Below are 15,482 nucleotides of genomic sequence, written 5' to 3' on the forward strand. Positions count from 1 at the left end.
TAGAAATTGAAAACATAACGGTTGAAGAGAAAGTTATCTATTATGCTTACATAGGATGTGTAAGATGGTTAAAATTACACTACGAATTATCCATTTCAATTCAAACATACACCTATGCTAGCATGGCAAGTTCTAAACCTCTATATTCACTGTCGCTTCAATAGAGATTAACAAAAAATCTTAGATGTTAGCTACGCATCAAAGATGAATAAGCACAACCATACTAGGAAATCATAAATCACCACACACTAAAGATTTAGAACAATTAACTATTGAAATCCATAAGTAAATCCGCTAGAATCCCATGACAACGATTAGTTCATAATCGAACACATCATCACCATGGGTTCCAATGAAAACATGATAGTAATTAAGTCCAGAAAACTACAATAGAATATAAAAGTATCAAGGGTTAGAACAAGGCAAAAACAAGCATCCAAAGTATCGACTAAATCAAAGAATACACAAGAATAAACTAGGTCTTCTTCTTCGTAGTCGTCTCGTGTGCTCTAGGTCTTCTTATTGTTCTCCTTGGCTTCTTTCTTCATAAAAACATCTTTTTATTCTTATATATAGTCTTCTGGATGACCTGAACGCTTTAATTCTTCAAATCTGAATAAAATCAGGATTCTGGAAAAATCAACTGGTGCGGACGCCTCGCTTCCAGCGCGGGCGCGCTCCCTTTCTGCAAAACTGTCACGGCCACCCCATCTTGAGTGCGTGCGCGCTGAGGTTCTGCTAATTTTCTGATTTTTTTGTTGTTTTGCGCTCCTTCCTTCGTGCGATCTCCCGAAACTCCATTCCTGCCCTCTTATTAGCATAAAATCATTGAAAAACTCAATTCCTCCTCCTAACTAGTGCCCTGCAATGCAATTACACAAAACGCATCAAAAAGACCACATACTTGACTCCAAAACATCCAATTTAAGCCGATATAAAGCGTTCCACGTGGATATAAAATCAACTTATCACCGTTGTGACTCCCTCACTACCTGGAAATTAAACCATTGACAAATATTGATTTGAAGTATTTCATTCAAGGAAAAATTGGGAATCTCTTTATGATAGGATCATGATCGTATTAATATTAACAAAACCCTAAAGTTTATATTAAGTTGTTTAGATGCCTTCCAATATGTCCAACGCGTTAACCCTAGATCGATAAGGAGTGGGATCGCCATAGCGAAGTACTCCCATCTTTCATGGGAGATGCGTTGAAGTATATTGATACTTTCTGACTATTGGGTTTGACTTAAATAAGTTTCCATAATAGGATTGTGAACTTGGAAGCATGGAGTTTGGAGAGATTTATTAGATAAATATGAACAAATGTTGTTCCACCGAACTATCCAAAAGTTATATAGTTGATATAATTGACAAATGTTGTCTACCTTATTGAATCATGTTTTAGGAGTAAAGCCAAAGTTGAACTAAAATATTGTGAAATTTGGATCTTGGCTCGCTAGAAAGGATATAGAAGATATTCTTTCTGAATTAATAGTTAGGGTTATTGATTTGATAAAATTAGTGGGAGATATATATGAATAATCACTTGAACATAATTTAATGATCATCTGTAAACTAATTCATTTTAATATTGTAGATATCAAATGACAAACAACTCAAACAACTTCTCTGTGTGATCAGTCCTTGTGAAGGACAAGATGACAAGAACAAACCACTTTGATTGGAAAAGGAACTTGAGAATAGTCCTCAGGCAGGAGCGAAAGCTCCATGTCATTGATGTTCCCTGCCTTGGACCTCTTCCTGAAGGTGCAACGCGTGTTCAACAGGCTGCTTATCAGAAGTATATAGATGATGACACGGATGTCACCTGTTTGATGCTAGCGACTATGAGTCCTGAGCTTCAGAAACAACATGAACATATGGATGTTTATATCATGATTGAGCACCTTAAATGTATGTTTGAATGACAGGCTCGTCAAGAGAGGTTTGATACAAGCAAAACTTTGTATGCATGGAAACAGGGTGATCGTGATCCGGTTGGACCGCATGTTCTGAAGATGATTGGATATATGGAGTACCTTGCTACTCTGGGTTCCACGATTGGTCCGTAATCCCAGATAGATTTAATCTTACAATCTTTAAACAACAACTATGCTTAGTTTGTAATGAATTACAACATGAATGAGATAGACAAGACACCTACCGAATTGTTGGCTGTGTTAAAAACTGCTGAGACCAACATTCAGAAGGCATCCCTTCCTCCCATAATGATGGTGAATAAAGGGAGTGCCAAAGAGAAAAGTAAATGAAAATATAAGAAGAAGATGGGATCCAAATCTGTTGCTGCTCCTAAAACTACTCCCAAACAGGCTTTGAAGCCTGGATGTGGTGTTGCAAAGGGTGATATTTGTCACCAATGCAAGACACCGGGCCATTGGAAGAGAAACTGTCATGCGTATTTGGAGGATCTGAAGAAGAAGAAGGCTGCTGGCGCTTCTGATTCAGATATTTATTTTATAGAAGTTAATTTGTATACTTCTACTTCATGGGTATTAGATACTGGATGTGGTTCTCATATCTGTATAAATGTGCAGGAACTGCGGGGAAGTAGGACATTGACAAAGGGAGAAGTCGACCTCCGTGTTGGCAATGGATCGAAGGTTGCAGCTTTAGCTGTGGGGACTTATCATTTAACGTTGCCCACTGGGCTTATTTTAGAACTAGATAACTGTTTTTACGTGTCTGCAATTTGCAGAAACATTATTTCGGTTTCTTGTTTGGACAAGAAAGGTTTTTTCATTTTTAATTCAGAACAATAGTTGTTCCTTTTCGATGAATAATGTTACCTACGGGGTTGCACGTTGGTTTATAGTTTATATGTTCTTGATCTTGATACTCCTGTCTACAATGTAAATAGTATTGATAATACACATATTAAGACGATAGACTCAAATCAAACATACCTCTAGCATTGTCGTTTAGGTCACATAAATGAGAAACGCATTTCCAAGTTACATCAAAATGGCTACTTGGATAATATTTGGTTAAAGGGTTTATATTACTTTATACATTATTCACAAAAGGTTTAATTGATCACCGTTTTAACAATTATTACTTGGGTAGCAATGATGTATTACTAGATGCCACTCATTGTTTATAAGTTAAATATGAGATAATTAAATTATGAGTTATTTGCAAAATGCACCCCCCTGGTTTGGCCCAAATGCGTTTTTTACCTATACTTTATATAACTACACTTTGCATCCCCTAACTATTTTTGGCGCGACAAATTGCACCCTTTTCGTTAATTTTGTTAAAATTCTCAAGGGTATTTTAGGAAATTAAAATATTATCTTTTTTCACACATGTACACAGTGACCCCACATTTGAATAAAATGTCCAGGCACTTAACCGACCACTATGTTGGTTGGTTATGAGGGTTAAACCCCACCAAAAGTCATAACCGACCAGGCTAAAACCGACCATGCCCCGTGGTCGGTTATGACTATTTTAACGGACCGTTTTGCCTCTTAACCGACCGTTTTTGACGGTCGGTTTTATCCTATTTTCTTGTAGTGATATTTGAAATACATTTTTATAGTTAATGAAATCACTATATTCAAATTTAAAACAAGATAAATGTGAAACGTGTACATAAATATAAAAGCTTCATCTATTTGTAAATAGTCACTAAAAACGGTCGGTTTTGTCCTATTTTCTTGTAGTGATATTTGAAATACATTTTTATAGTTAATGAAATCTCTATATTCAAATTTAAAACAAGATAAATGTGAAATGTGTACATAAATATAAAAGCTTCGTCTATTTGTAAACAGTCACTTAAAATAAGTTTAGTTTTTGAAGTTCTATGTTGTCACAGAAAAGCAACAAACTATACTTTTTGTAATTTCTACGGAAATGAAAAAACAATCAATATTATTTTGACCGTTATCCTACAATGTAATGTATTTATAACTAAATGTAAACTAACCAATGCGAGGAAAAAAATAAATCAATGTAGAACAACTTATATAGCTAAATGTAAACTGACCAATATGAACGGATGTAGAAGCTCTTGCAGTCATTGATATGTAAATATGATAGGGATAAATAAATTATTAAATACTGCATTGATTGTACAAGGTATGGGCTGCTAGGCCCAATAAAAAGATATATGACATTCAGACCAGAAAAGGTTAAGCCTGATGGACCAGATCAGGCCTGATGGAATAAAGAAGGCCCAAAAGCCCTGATTATTAATTAATTTCGTAATTAATTAATAAGGGAAAAATCAGCTATTGAGAAGAGTCCCAATAAGGATATAAATCCTTATAGATTAGCCTCAAGGGGACCTAAAAGGATAAGGAATCAGTTTTCTACTATCTAGGACTCTAAAGTCCATTCTAATTATGAGACTTGTCCACCAAGTCTCCTATACCAAGTCCAATTCAAGGACTCCCAACATCTATATAAGGGGCCTCACCCCACAGATCAGAACTACGTTTATTGACTTGATCATTGGCAATCAGCAAGGTACGTAGGCATCTTGTTAAGGCAGATTGAGTCACGAAACACAAGAGCAGTCAAATCGAGCCTTGAAGATCACGTTCCTTATTATTAAACATAGTTATTATATATATTAGTTTTAATCCATAACATTTGGCGCCGTCTGTGGGAAGGCACAACAACAACCATGGCGAGAACACGGAGAACAATTAGAGCTCTGGAGGAAGGAACACCATCAGGGACAACCCAGGTGATTTCGTCAACCGTGGAGATTCCTCCCCACTCAACTTATGCATCTACTCAAGGGGAAGCCCGGACAGGGGCAACTCAACCTCAGCCGCAAGGGACGACTCCCCCAACTATTCAAGGTACGAATCCTCAAGTTCAACAAGTACATATACCTATGAATTCCCGACCCATCGGGTATGAATTCTCAACTGTTGTTACTACTAACCCCCCTTATGGGATGCCCCTTTACCCCGAGGTTGGAGGAAGTGGATATGTTGGGCGAAGTGAAGCACGAGGGCAATCGCCCCCCTATATACGAGGTTTGGCTCCTATCCTCGAGGATCGGGAATTTTCTGGTCCTTACACTGAGAGAGACTCCGAATCTTCTGATGATAAAGTGGCCCCGATAAGGAGGCGTCCTGGCAAAGAGCCAATGGCCGATGGAAGGCAATGTCTTCAAAGCACCCCAGGGGCGAATCCCCAAGAAGTGCAGGAAAGGATCAGGGCTCATGAGGCTGAGATCCAAAGGCTGAGGCGTGATTTGGAGGCTCACCAGGCCACCAGACCCCAGATACCTCCTAGGAGGAGAAATCCTCCCCCTGTCATAGACCTGGATGGTCCGGTATGAAGAAGGGCTGTCGTCCCAAGAACTGATATAAGCAATCTCCTTCCCCTTGGAGATCCTGATGATCCAACTCCACCCTTCATAGAAGAGATAATGAATGCCCATATCTCAAGGAAATTCAAGATGCCCACTATCAAAGCCTATGATGGCACGGGTGACCCCACTAATCATGTTAGGACATTCTCTAATGCACTGCTGCTGCAACCCGTGAATGATGCTATAAAGTATCGGGCCTTCCCTCAAACCCTGTCGGGTATGGCTCAAAGATGGTACAGTCGCTTGCCCCCAAACTCTATTGGATCATTCAGAGAATTAAGTCAGGCTTTTATTAAGCAATTCATCAGTGGAAGAGTCCATGAGAAAAGTTCAGCATCTCTTATGAGTCTTGTGCAGGGAGCTAAGGAATCTTTGAGAGATTACCTAAATCGTTTCACAAAGGAGGCTTTAAAAGTCCCGGACCTTGATGATAAGGTAGCCATGATAGCACTGCAACAAGGCACTAAGGATGAGTTCTTTAAGATGTCCTTGGCCAAATGCCCCCTGAAAGCATGTTGCAACTCCAGGAAAGGGCAGGGAAGTATATCAAAGTTGAAGAAAGCATGAGGAAGACCGTAGTAAGTAATGAGCCCACCGGAGGCAAGAAGCGAAAAACTGATCTGGAGTATATTGCTAAGGACAAGTATCCTAGAACCGAGCAAAACCCTGATTCAACCCCCAAGAAGGGAGGACCTGGGCAAAAGTTCACCGAATAAGCTAAGCTGAATGCTCCTAGAAGCCAGATCTTGATGGAAATCGAGAAAGATCGAGATATTCATTGGCCTAAGCCCTTGAAGGCCGATCCTGCCAAGCTAGACAAAAGCAAATATTGCAGATTTCACAAAGATATTGGTCACGACACCGATGAGTGTAGGCAGCTGAAAGATGAAATTGAGTTCCTCATTCGAAAAGGAAGATTGAACAAATACACTGGAGAAGGAGGGGATAGGAATAATAATGGAAGGAAGAACTTGGAGGATCGTAGGAGGGACCAAGATGATCAGGGGTGAAATCCCCATCCTAGAGGACCAATTATAAACACCATTTATGGAGGGCCGAGACCTCGAGGGCCTGTGATAAACACGATCTTTGGAGGTCCAACTGCTGCTGGATTGTCCAAAAATTCCAGAAAGGCATATACTAGAGAAGTTATGCATATTGTTGGAGAAGCCCCGAAAAGGGCCAGGACAGAAGTAACATTGGCTTTTGATGATTCTGACCTAGAGGGAGTCAAGTTTCCTCATGACGACCCGCTGGTCATAAAACCGATAATAGGAAATAGCCCGGTCAAGAGGGTCCTTGTGGATAATGGTGCTTCTGCGGATATCTTGCTCCATGACGCCTTTCTAAGGATGGGGTATAACGATTCCCTGTTAACACCAACCGACATGCCGATATATGGATTTGCTGGAGTAGAATGTCCTGTAGAAGGGATAATCAAGTTGCCAACCACCATAGGTACGGAACCACGGCAAGCAACGCAGATGTTGGACTTTGTGGTGGTAAAAGCTAGTTCAACCTATAATGCCATCATGGGAAGAACAGGGATACATGCCTTTAAGGCAGTCCCCTCTTCCTACCATTCAGTTATGAAGTTTCCCACCCGAAATGGGATTGGAGAAGAGAGAGTAGATCAAAAAATGGCTAGAAGCTGTTATGTGGCCTCTTTGAGGGCAGATGGAGTCGGGGGCAGGTTCTTCCTATTGAAGATATGGATGTTCGAGAAAATGACGAGAATAGAGGAAGGCCAGCAGAAGAATTGGTTTCGGTTCCATTAGACCCCGAGAATCCTGAGAGGATGACTTTCATTGGAGCCACATTAGAGGAGCCCCTTAAAGGGAAGTTAGTGAAATTTTTGCAAGAAAATAGTGATGTGTTTGCATGGTCAGCAGCTGATATGCCAGGCATAGACCCGGAGTTAATTACTCACAAGCTAAACGTAGATCCAAGCCGGAAGACAGTGAAACAAAAGAAAAGAAATTTTGCCCCGGAAAGACAAGAGGCTATAAAGCAGGAAGTAGAAAAGCTTTTAGAGGCTGGTTTCATTGAGGAAATTCAATTTCCGGAGTGGTTAGCAAAACCTGTAATGGTGAAGAAGGCTAATGGAAAGTGGAGGATGTGTATAGACTTTACTGATCTGAATGATGCATGCCCTAAAGACTGTTTTCCGTTATCAAGAATTGATACTTTGATTGATGCCACTACTGGACATGAGATGCTGAGTTTCATGGATGGATTTAGCGGATACAACCAGATCAAAATGCATAAGGATGATATTCCAAAGGTATCATTCATCACTGACTTTGGTGTTTATTGTTATCTTGTTATGACGTTTGGTCTCAAGAATGCAGGAGCCACCTATCAAAGGTTGGTAAACAAAATTTTTAAGGATCTTATTGGTAAGACTATGGAAGTCTATGTTGATGACATGTTAGTCAAGAGTCTAGTAAAGACTGATCATATAACCCATTTGAGGGAAGCTTTTGAGGTCATGAGGTACCACAAGATGATGTTGAATCCTACGAAGTGTGCTTTCGGAGTAGGATCTGGAAAATTCATGGGATTGATGGTCTCAAAGAGGGGAATTGAAGCTAACCCCGATAAAATAAAGGCGATCCTGGACATGGAACCACCAAAAACTGTCAAGGATGTTCAGAAGCTCATAGGAAGGGTTGATGCGCTAGGACGATTCATCTCCAAGTCAGGAGACAAGTGCTTGTCATTCTTCAAGTCACTAAAGAACATCAAAGACTTTGTATGGAGTGAGGAAAACCAGAAGGCATTTGAAGAGTTAAAGAAGTATATGGCCCAGGCCCCGTTGTTGGCCAAGCCAGTTTTGAGTGAAGTTTTATTCTTGTACTTGGCTGTTTCAGAGAGCGCCTTGAGCGCGGTGTTGGTTAAGGAGGAACTGAAAGTCCAGAAACCCGTATACTATGTCAGCAAAATTTTGCATGGTGCTGAGTTGAATTATTCAACTATTGCGAAATTCGCTTTAGCCTTGGTAATGGCTTCGAGAAAGCTGCGTCCTTATTTTCAGGCTCACCAGATTGAGGTGCTAACAAATCAGCCCCTGAGAAATATCATTCACAGTCCCAAGGCAAGTGGGAGATTGATTAAGTGGGCAATAGAGCTGGGAGAGTTCGATCTCAAGTATAAGCCACGTACGACAATAAAGCCCAGACACTAGCTGACTTCGTGGTAGAATGTACCATACCCAACCAAGAAGTCGGGGGCAGGAAGATGCTATACCTCAAGATAAGGGAGTCGATAATGAGGGCAAAGAGAAGGATGAGAAAGAATATTGGGTTCTCTATTTTGATGGAGCATCAAAAACAAACTCTAGTGGAGCAGGATTGGTTTTGCAAAGCCCTGATGGGTTCTTAATTGAGTATGCTATGAAGCTAGACTTCCAAACAACAAATAATGAGGCAGAATATGAAGCCCTGATAGCTGGCCTTGGTCTAGCTGGGACACTTAGAGTCAAAAACTTAAAGGTCCGTGGAGACTCAAAGCTGATCATATCCCAGGTAAAGGGAGAATTTAAGGCAAGGGATGATACATTGGCTAAGTATGTCCGCCTAGTAAGGGCTGTGATGACCCAATTTAATGAATGCCATGTTGAACACATTCCAAGGGAAGAAAATGCTAAGGCAGATGCGCTATCAAAGTTTGCTTCATCTGAGATTGAAGAAAGTTCAGGAAGTGTGTACTTCCGTGTTTTGAAGACACGAAGCATAGATGTTAAGCTTGTGGCTCCCATAGGTCTGGGGACGTCATGGATTGATCCCATCAAGGCTCACATTCAGACCGGTTGGTTGCCAAGCGATACAACTGAAGCACGGAAGTTAACTATTCGAGCACTAAGGTACTCTTTGATAGATGGGATTCTGTATAAAAGATCTTTCGTGGTTCCTTACTTGAGGTGTCTTAGGCCCGATGAGGCACGCTTGGCTCTTGAGGAAGTACATGAAGGTATTTGTGGGCAACACTTGGGGGGCAGGGCCTTGGCTCATAAGATAACCCTTTTAGGCTTCTATTGGCCAGAAATGATGGCTGATGCCAAAGAATATGTGAAGAAGTGTGATCGCTGTCAGAAGCATGCACTAGTTGTTAGACAACCCCCCGAGATGCTGACCTCTATCAACTCGCCTATTCCCTTTGCTATGTGGGGGATGGATATTCTAGGACCTTTCCCTATGGCCACGGCACAAAGGAAGTTTCTGATTGTGCCATTGATTATTTCACCAAGTGGATCGAAGCCAAACCCTTGGCCAAAATCACAACTAAGCAGGTTGCACAATTCCTGTGGGAAAACATTATGTGCCGATATGGAATTCCCCGTATCCTCGTCACTGACAATGGAACACAATTCAACAATGAGGAATTCAAGAAGTATTGTGAAGAAAATGAAATTGAGTTACGGTTCACCTCTGTGGCTCACCCGCAAGCCAATGGGCAAGCGGAGGTAGCAAATCGGATAATCCTGGATGGACTAAAGAAGAGGATCGAGAAGTCAAGAAACACTACACCATAGAATGGCTATGACAACCACATTTCTAAAAATTTGAGAAATGATGTTGCAATTGGTAGACCATTGTATATATATTGCAAGGACTTTTAAAATTATTGCAATTGAAGTGCAAAAAAAGAAAAAGGTTAACAATTAGCTATCTATTGTAACAAGAGTTGTTAGGCGTTGCAGTATATTAAAAAAATTATCCAAATAAATGGCGGGCTTCTGAAACATTGCTGGGCGGGATTTTACTAAAAGACTTGCCGGGCTTCCCAAAATAAAATAAAAAAAAGAAAAACAAAAGAGGTTCGTAGAAGAACAAAACAGTTGGACATTATATTTTTAGACAAAGTAAACACAACTGGAAGAAGAACAAAGCTCATAAACACAGCTCAAAGAGAGGAAAATCTGAGGAGAATCTGAGGAGAAACACAGCTCGTAGAAGTTTGAAGCTCCAAAAAGGTAAAACACAGATCCTTGCTTCAAATCTTTTTCCCTAAATCGATTATAAGTTTGATTACAAAATACCATGTGATTGTTCTTCTTTCAAATCTTAATTGATTATGTTTTCTATGTTCAATCTTGTTTCTTATCCTCAAAATACATTTTAATCGATTGTGCATGTTCTATTTTTTTGTTTTAGTTGTTTTGTTTAATCGGTTGTGTATAATTTTAATTAGGGATTTTGTTTTGTGATTATTGTATGAGTACTGACTATGTTGTCATCGATTATAACTTTGTTTGTTTATTTTTTGATTTAGTTTATAACTATGAGATCTTTCAATATGAATTTTAATTAGGAATGGTTAGGCTTGTATTGATAAAATATCATTTTATAAATGAGATTTTATAATTATGATTATATAATTTATGATGTATGTCTTTTGTTTCTTTCTTTGTGTAGAAAATAGGTTTGTGAACAATCAATATGACTTGGGTTTCACTTCCAAAGTACAGTGAGGCCTATAGTAATGGGGTGACAGATTTTATAAAAAATGCTTTCGATAATTTTGCCACAGGATCTGAACTAAGATGCCCTTGCAAAGATTGTAGTAATCATTTCTGGTTTTCTGAAGAAGACGTGTATGACCATCTCGTTAGTAACGGTCTGTGTCCATCGTTTGTTAATTGGGTATACGAAGTGTCAACCCCTAAGTTTAAAAAAGTTGATCAGGAGATGGATTGTGATAGTGGTATGGGCCTAGGTGAAGATTTTGATAAAATGATTCGTGATGAAAGTAGAGTTAGGAATGGAATGAATAACACAGCAAAAAGGTTTTATAAGCTTGTTGAGGAAGGGAAACAACCTTTGTATCTGGGGTGTGAACAATTTACTCTTTTAGGATTTGTAGTGAAACTTTACTTATTAAAGTGCACTCATGGTTTTACTGAGGGTGCCTTTAGCGGTATTCTGAAGTTGATAAAGGAGGCATTTCCTGATGTTAATCTGCCTTCTTCTTTTAAGGTGGCCAAAAATATGATTAGAGAATTAGGTCTTGATTATCAGAAAATACACGCTTGTCCCAATGATTGCATGTTGTATTGGGGGGAAAATTTAAACTTAACAAAGTGCAAATTTTGTGGGGTTTCAAGATGGAATCTCCCAAAAAACAGGACTGATGCACCTGTTTCTCCTGACTTGGAAGAAAAAAAGTCGAAAGTTCCTGCAAAAGTCTTACGATATTTCCCATTGAAACCAAGGCTCCAACGCTTATTCATGTGTAAAGACTACTCTAAACTCATGACATGGCATGCACTAGAAAGAACAAAAGATGGAAAGCTACGACATCCGGCCGATGCAGAGGGTTGGAAGTCGATGGATGCTAACGTCCAAATTTTGCAGCGGACCCTCGAAATATCAGGTTAGGTTTAGCGGCAGATGGGATTAATCCTTATCGATCGATGAATATAAGTCACAGCACTTGGCCAATTATTCTAGTGAATTATAATCTTCCTCCTTGGTTGATTATGAAACCTGAAAACTTAATTCTTTCGACACTAGTCCCTGGACCCGTGTACCCTAGTAATGATATAGATGTATATATGCAGCCACTCATCGCTGAGTTGAAAGAATTATAGGAAGTAGGTTTACAAACCTACGATGCCTATGCTGATGAAACATTCATGTTACGTTCGAGTCTTCTCTGGACCATTAGTGATTTTCCAGGGTATGCCATTTTATCGGGTTGGAGCACGAAGGGTAAGTTAGGTTGTCCGAATTGCCATTACTGTACTTCTTCATTATATTTGAAGCATAGCCGTAAAGTCTGCTATATGAACCACAGAAAATTTCTACCTCCTGACCACAAGCATAGGTTTGATACTAGAAGATTTAATGGTAAGGTTGAAACTGATGTTTGCCCCCCTCCATTATCTGGAAAGGATATTGAAAAATTATTGCACGGATATGAAAATTATTTTGGGAAACGAGATGCAAAGAAGAGGAAAAGGGGTGCAGATTGTCCATTTAAAAAGAAGTCTATATTCTTTCAATTACCATATTGGAGAGATAATTTAATTAGACATAATCTAGATGTCATGCATATAGAAAAAAATATATGTGATAAAATAATAGGGACTTTGTTGAATATGGGTGGCAAGACGAAAGACCATATCAGTGCCCGAAAAGATTTGCAGGAAATGGGTATTCGAAAGGTTCTTCATCCCATTAAAATTGGAGATAGCAATCGCTATGAAATCAGGGTAGCAACTTTTGACATGACGAAAAAAGAAAAAGAAAGCTTTTGTACATTATTCATGGACACTAAGTTGCCCCACGGAACTGCATCTAATATCAGTCGATGTGTAAATGTAGCTGAACGAAAGATATTCGGGTATAAAAGTCATGATGCGCACTTTATACTCCAGTATCTACTACAATTTGCTGCTGTAAAGAACTTAAAACCAGAGGTCGCAATACCTTTAGTCAGATTAGGTGCATTTTTCCGGGGGATATGCGGAAAAGTGTTGGAGCTGGAAGAAGTTCATAAGTTGCAGGAGGAAGTTATTGAAATACTCTGCCAATTAGAAATTAACTTCCCGCCTGCATTTTTTGACATCATGGTTCACCTTCCAGTTCACTTATGTAAGGAAGTGGAATTTGGGGGACCGGTGCATCTAAGATGGATGTTTGGTATTGAGAGATATCTAGGTAAATTGAAGTCATATGTCCAAAATAGAAGTAAACCAGAAGGGTCTATAGCAGAAGGGTACCTGGCAGAAGAATGCGTGACATTTTGTTCCAGATTTCTAACTAATAGTAGAAAAACAGAGGTTGAGAAGAACATAAATGTTGGATACCCCATTGGTTCGAGGAGAAACAAAGATGGAAAGTCTGTCTACTTGGCGGAACATGTTTGGATAAATGCTCATCGGTACATACTATTCAACAGTGGAAATGTCGAGATTGAGAAGCTTATCGAGTACGTTCTTATTCCCTTTATATGTTCAAGTTAATATAGTAGTTTAAACTAGGAATATAGATGGTAATTTTAATTTCATTTTGGTGTACAAATTGTAGGGAACATCGTATTTTATATGATAGTGAGGCAAAGACAAAGAAATACAAAAAAGAAAGAACACATACTCCAGAATTTTATAACTGGTTAAAGGCTAAGGTTGAGAAAAGAACTGAAAATACATTGGAATTATCAAATTTGGCAAGGGGGCCTCAACGAGCAGCGAAAAAATTTAGTGGATATGTCATAAATGGATTCAGATTTCACACCAGGAAAAGGGATACCAACTGTACTACACAAAATAGCGGTGTCATCTTGACAGCTCTAACCACCAGTTTTGCGAGTTCGAAGGATCAAAATCCAACAGTTGGGGATGTTATTTACTACAGAGCAATTGAAGAGATTATTGAAGTAGATTATTGGGGTGCATTTATAGTTGTTTTGTTTAGGTGCATTTGGTATCAAAAGGATAAGGACTGCTTTGGGCTCACACGTGTCAATTTCAGTAAATTATGTCAAAAGGATGATCCATTTGTACTAGCTACACAAGTACAACAGGTATTCTACATTCAAGATTGTACCGAAAAGAACTTGTGGTTTGTTGTTAAGAAACTACCGAAAGAGCACAATGGAATAGACGAGGAAACTGATGATATGCTTGAAGATCTTTGCGGACCTACCATGCATGATACTGAACTTGAATACCCATTTCAGAAACAAAGTGATGATGTGACTTGGCATAGGGATGACATCCCGAATGAAAATGTGTCATCTGGTGAAGAGGAAGAAGATCATGATGATGACCATGACGAATGAATGGACATGCTGACTTCTTTATTTCTGTTTTTTATGCTCATCTGTTGCTTTTAATTATGAAAAACTTTGTACCACTACTTGTAACTTATTCCTGATTGCTTGTAAAATTTGATGATCAGTTCACTTGTTATTTGCTACTTGTTGTTTGTTGTAACTTATTCCTGATTGTTTGTTATTTAATTTTTATATTTCACTCGTTACTTGATAGTAATTGATTATATCTGTATAATGTGGGGACTAATTAATATTCATGTTCATGTTATTTTCAGGTTATGGAAGAAAACTATTTTTTCCTCAGGTTCCACCATAAGGGCCAGTTTCAAAAAACCAAATACACAAATGGAACAACTACAATAATTAATGCAGCTGCGGATCCTGATAGATTTTCATTCTCGGTACTGATGGAGTATGTTAAAGATGACCTTGGATATACAGAAATTGGAGGAGTTTATGCGAAGAAAGAAGATGGATGGAAACTACTGATGACTGATAAAGATGTAGATGATCTTGTAGCAGGGGTAAAACTTGGTTCTTTCTTGGATATTTACGTTGACAATATGGTGGACACATCTATTGTTCCTGCTACCCAGATACAACCACATGTTGTCATAAGACCAAGGACACAATTTGAAGGTAAAATAATTTTGGCTCCAAATAATTTTTTATATGAATTTGAGTACTGAACTGACAGTTTATATCTTTTTCGTCTTTATATCGTAGGTGCTGATTTACCCTTGAAAAGGAAGTTTGTGACGATTAAAGATCTTAAACAACAGACAACTGATAAGATAAAGTCACGAGCTTTGGTGGAGAATGAAATAGAACATGATAAACAGATCAGTACCAGAAAGCTTAGAAAGTCAGGTGATAAGGTAATTTTTTTATCCCGGTGTAATGACATTGTATGCTTTATTGTAATCTTATATTTAAGTTTATTAATTGGGTGCTTGGTTTAGAAGAAACTTGTTGATTATGAGCTAAACAGAAGAAGGAGAATGGAAGCGAATGCGAAAGAAGCTAATAAGTATAAACTGAAGGAGAAGGCATATAAGTTCTTTACTGCTGGGAAATCCACCAAGAAAGCAAAGAAAACAGTTACAGATCCTTGGTCAGAAGCTGAATTTGATCGAGCATATGTTTCTGGACATGATAGTTTAAGCGAAGAAGAAGCAGAACATGTTATTCCTCAGGTTTATTTTTTTACAAATACAACTCCTTTGTTTTTGTGGAACATACAATTTTGTTGACTATTTTTTGTGTATTTAGCCAAAAAAGAAAGTAAAAACTGTTAAAAAGGTTAACGAAGTCGTCGTCAGACCAAGGACCCGTTCAT

At 38.8% G+C, this 15,482-nt stretch overlaps 3 protein-coding genes across 3 annotated transcripts; all 3 read left to right on the forward strand.

Annotated features, from left to right (window-relative positions):
• The first annotated feature begins 1,664 nt into the window (after nucleotides 1-1,664).
• On the forward strand, nucleotides 1,665-2,276 carry LOC141718413 (uncharacterized). Its single transcript, XM_074520818.1, has 3 exons — nucleotides 1,665-1,892; nucleotides 1,938-2,070; nucleotides 2,158-2,276. Exons 1-3 carry the CDS (start codon nucleotides 1,665-1,667, stop codon nucleotides 2,274-2,276), a joined length of 480 nt encoding a protein of 159 aa, XP_074376919.1.
• Nucleotides 2,277-10,803: 8,527 nt separating this feature from the next.
• Nucleotides 10,804-11,742, forward strand: LOC141718473 (uncharacterized). Its single transcript, XM_074520883.1, has one exon. It carries the CDS (start codon nucleotides 10,804-10,806, stop codon nucleotides 11,740-11,742), a length of 939 nt encoding a protein of 312 aa, XP_074376984.1.
• Nucleotides 11,743-12,149: 407 nt separating this feature from the next.
• On the forward strand, nucleotides 12,150-14,149 carry LOC141718536 (uncharacterized). The gene is made up of 2 exons (XM_074520937.1): nucleotides 12,150-13,297; nucleotides 13,396-14,149. The coding sequence occupies exons 1-2, from the start codon at nucleotides 12,150-12,152 to the stop codon at nucleotides 14,147-14,149; spliced, it is 1,902 nt and encodes a 633-aa protein (XP_074377038.1).
• Nucleotides 14,150-15,482: the final 1,333 nt, after the last annotated feature.

Source organism: Apium graveolens, chromosome 1, assembly GCF_009905375.1.
Source record: "Apium graveolens cultivar Ventura chromosome 1, ASM990537v1, whole genome shotgun sequence".
Taxonomy (NCBI): domain Eukaryota; kingdom Viridiplantae; phylum Streptophyta; class Magnoliopsida; order Apiales; family Apiaceae; genus Apium; species Apium graveolens.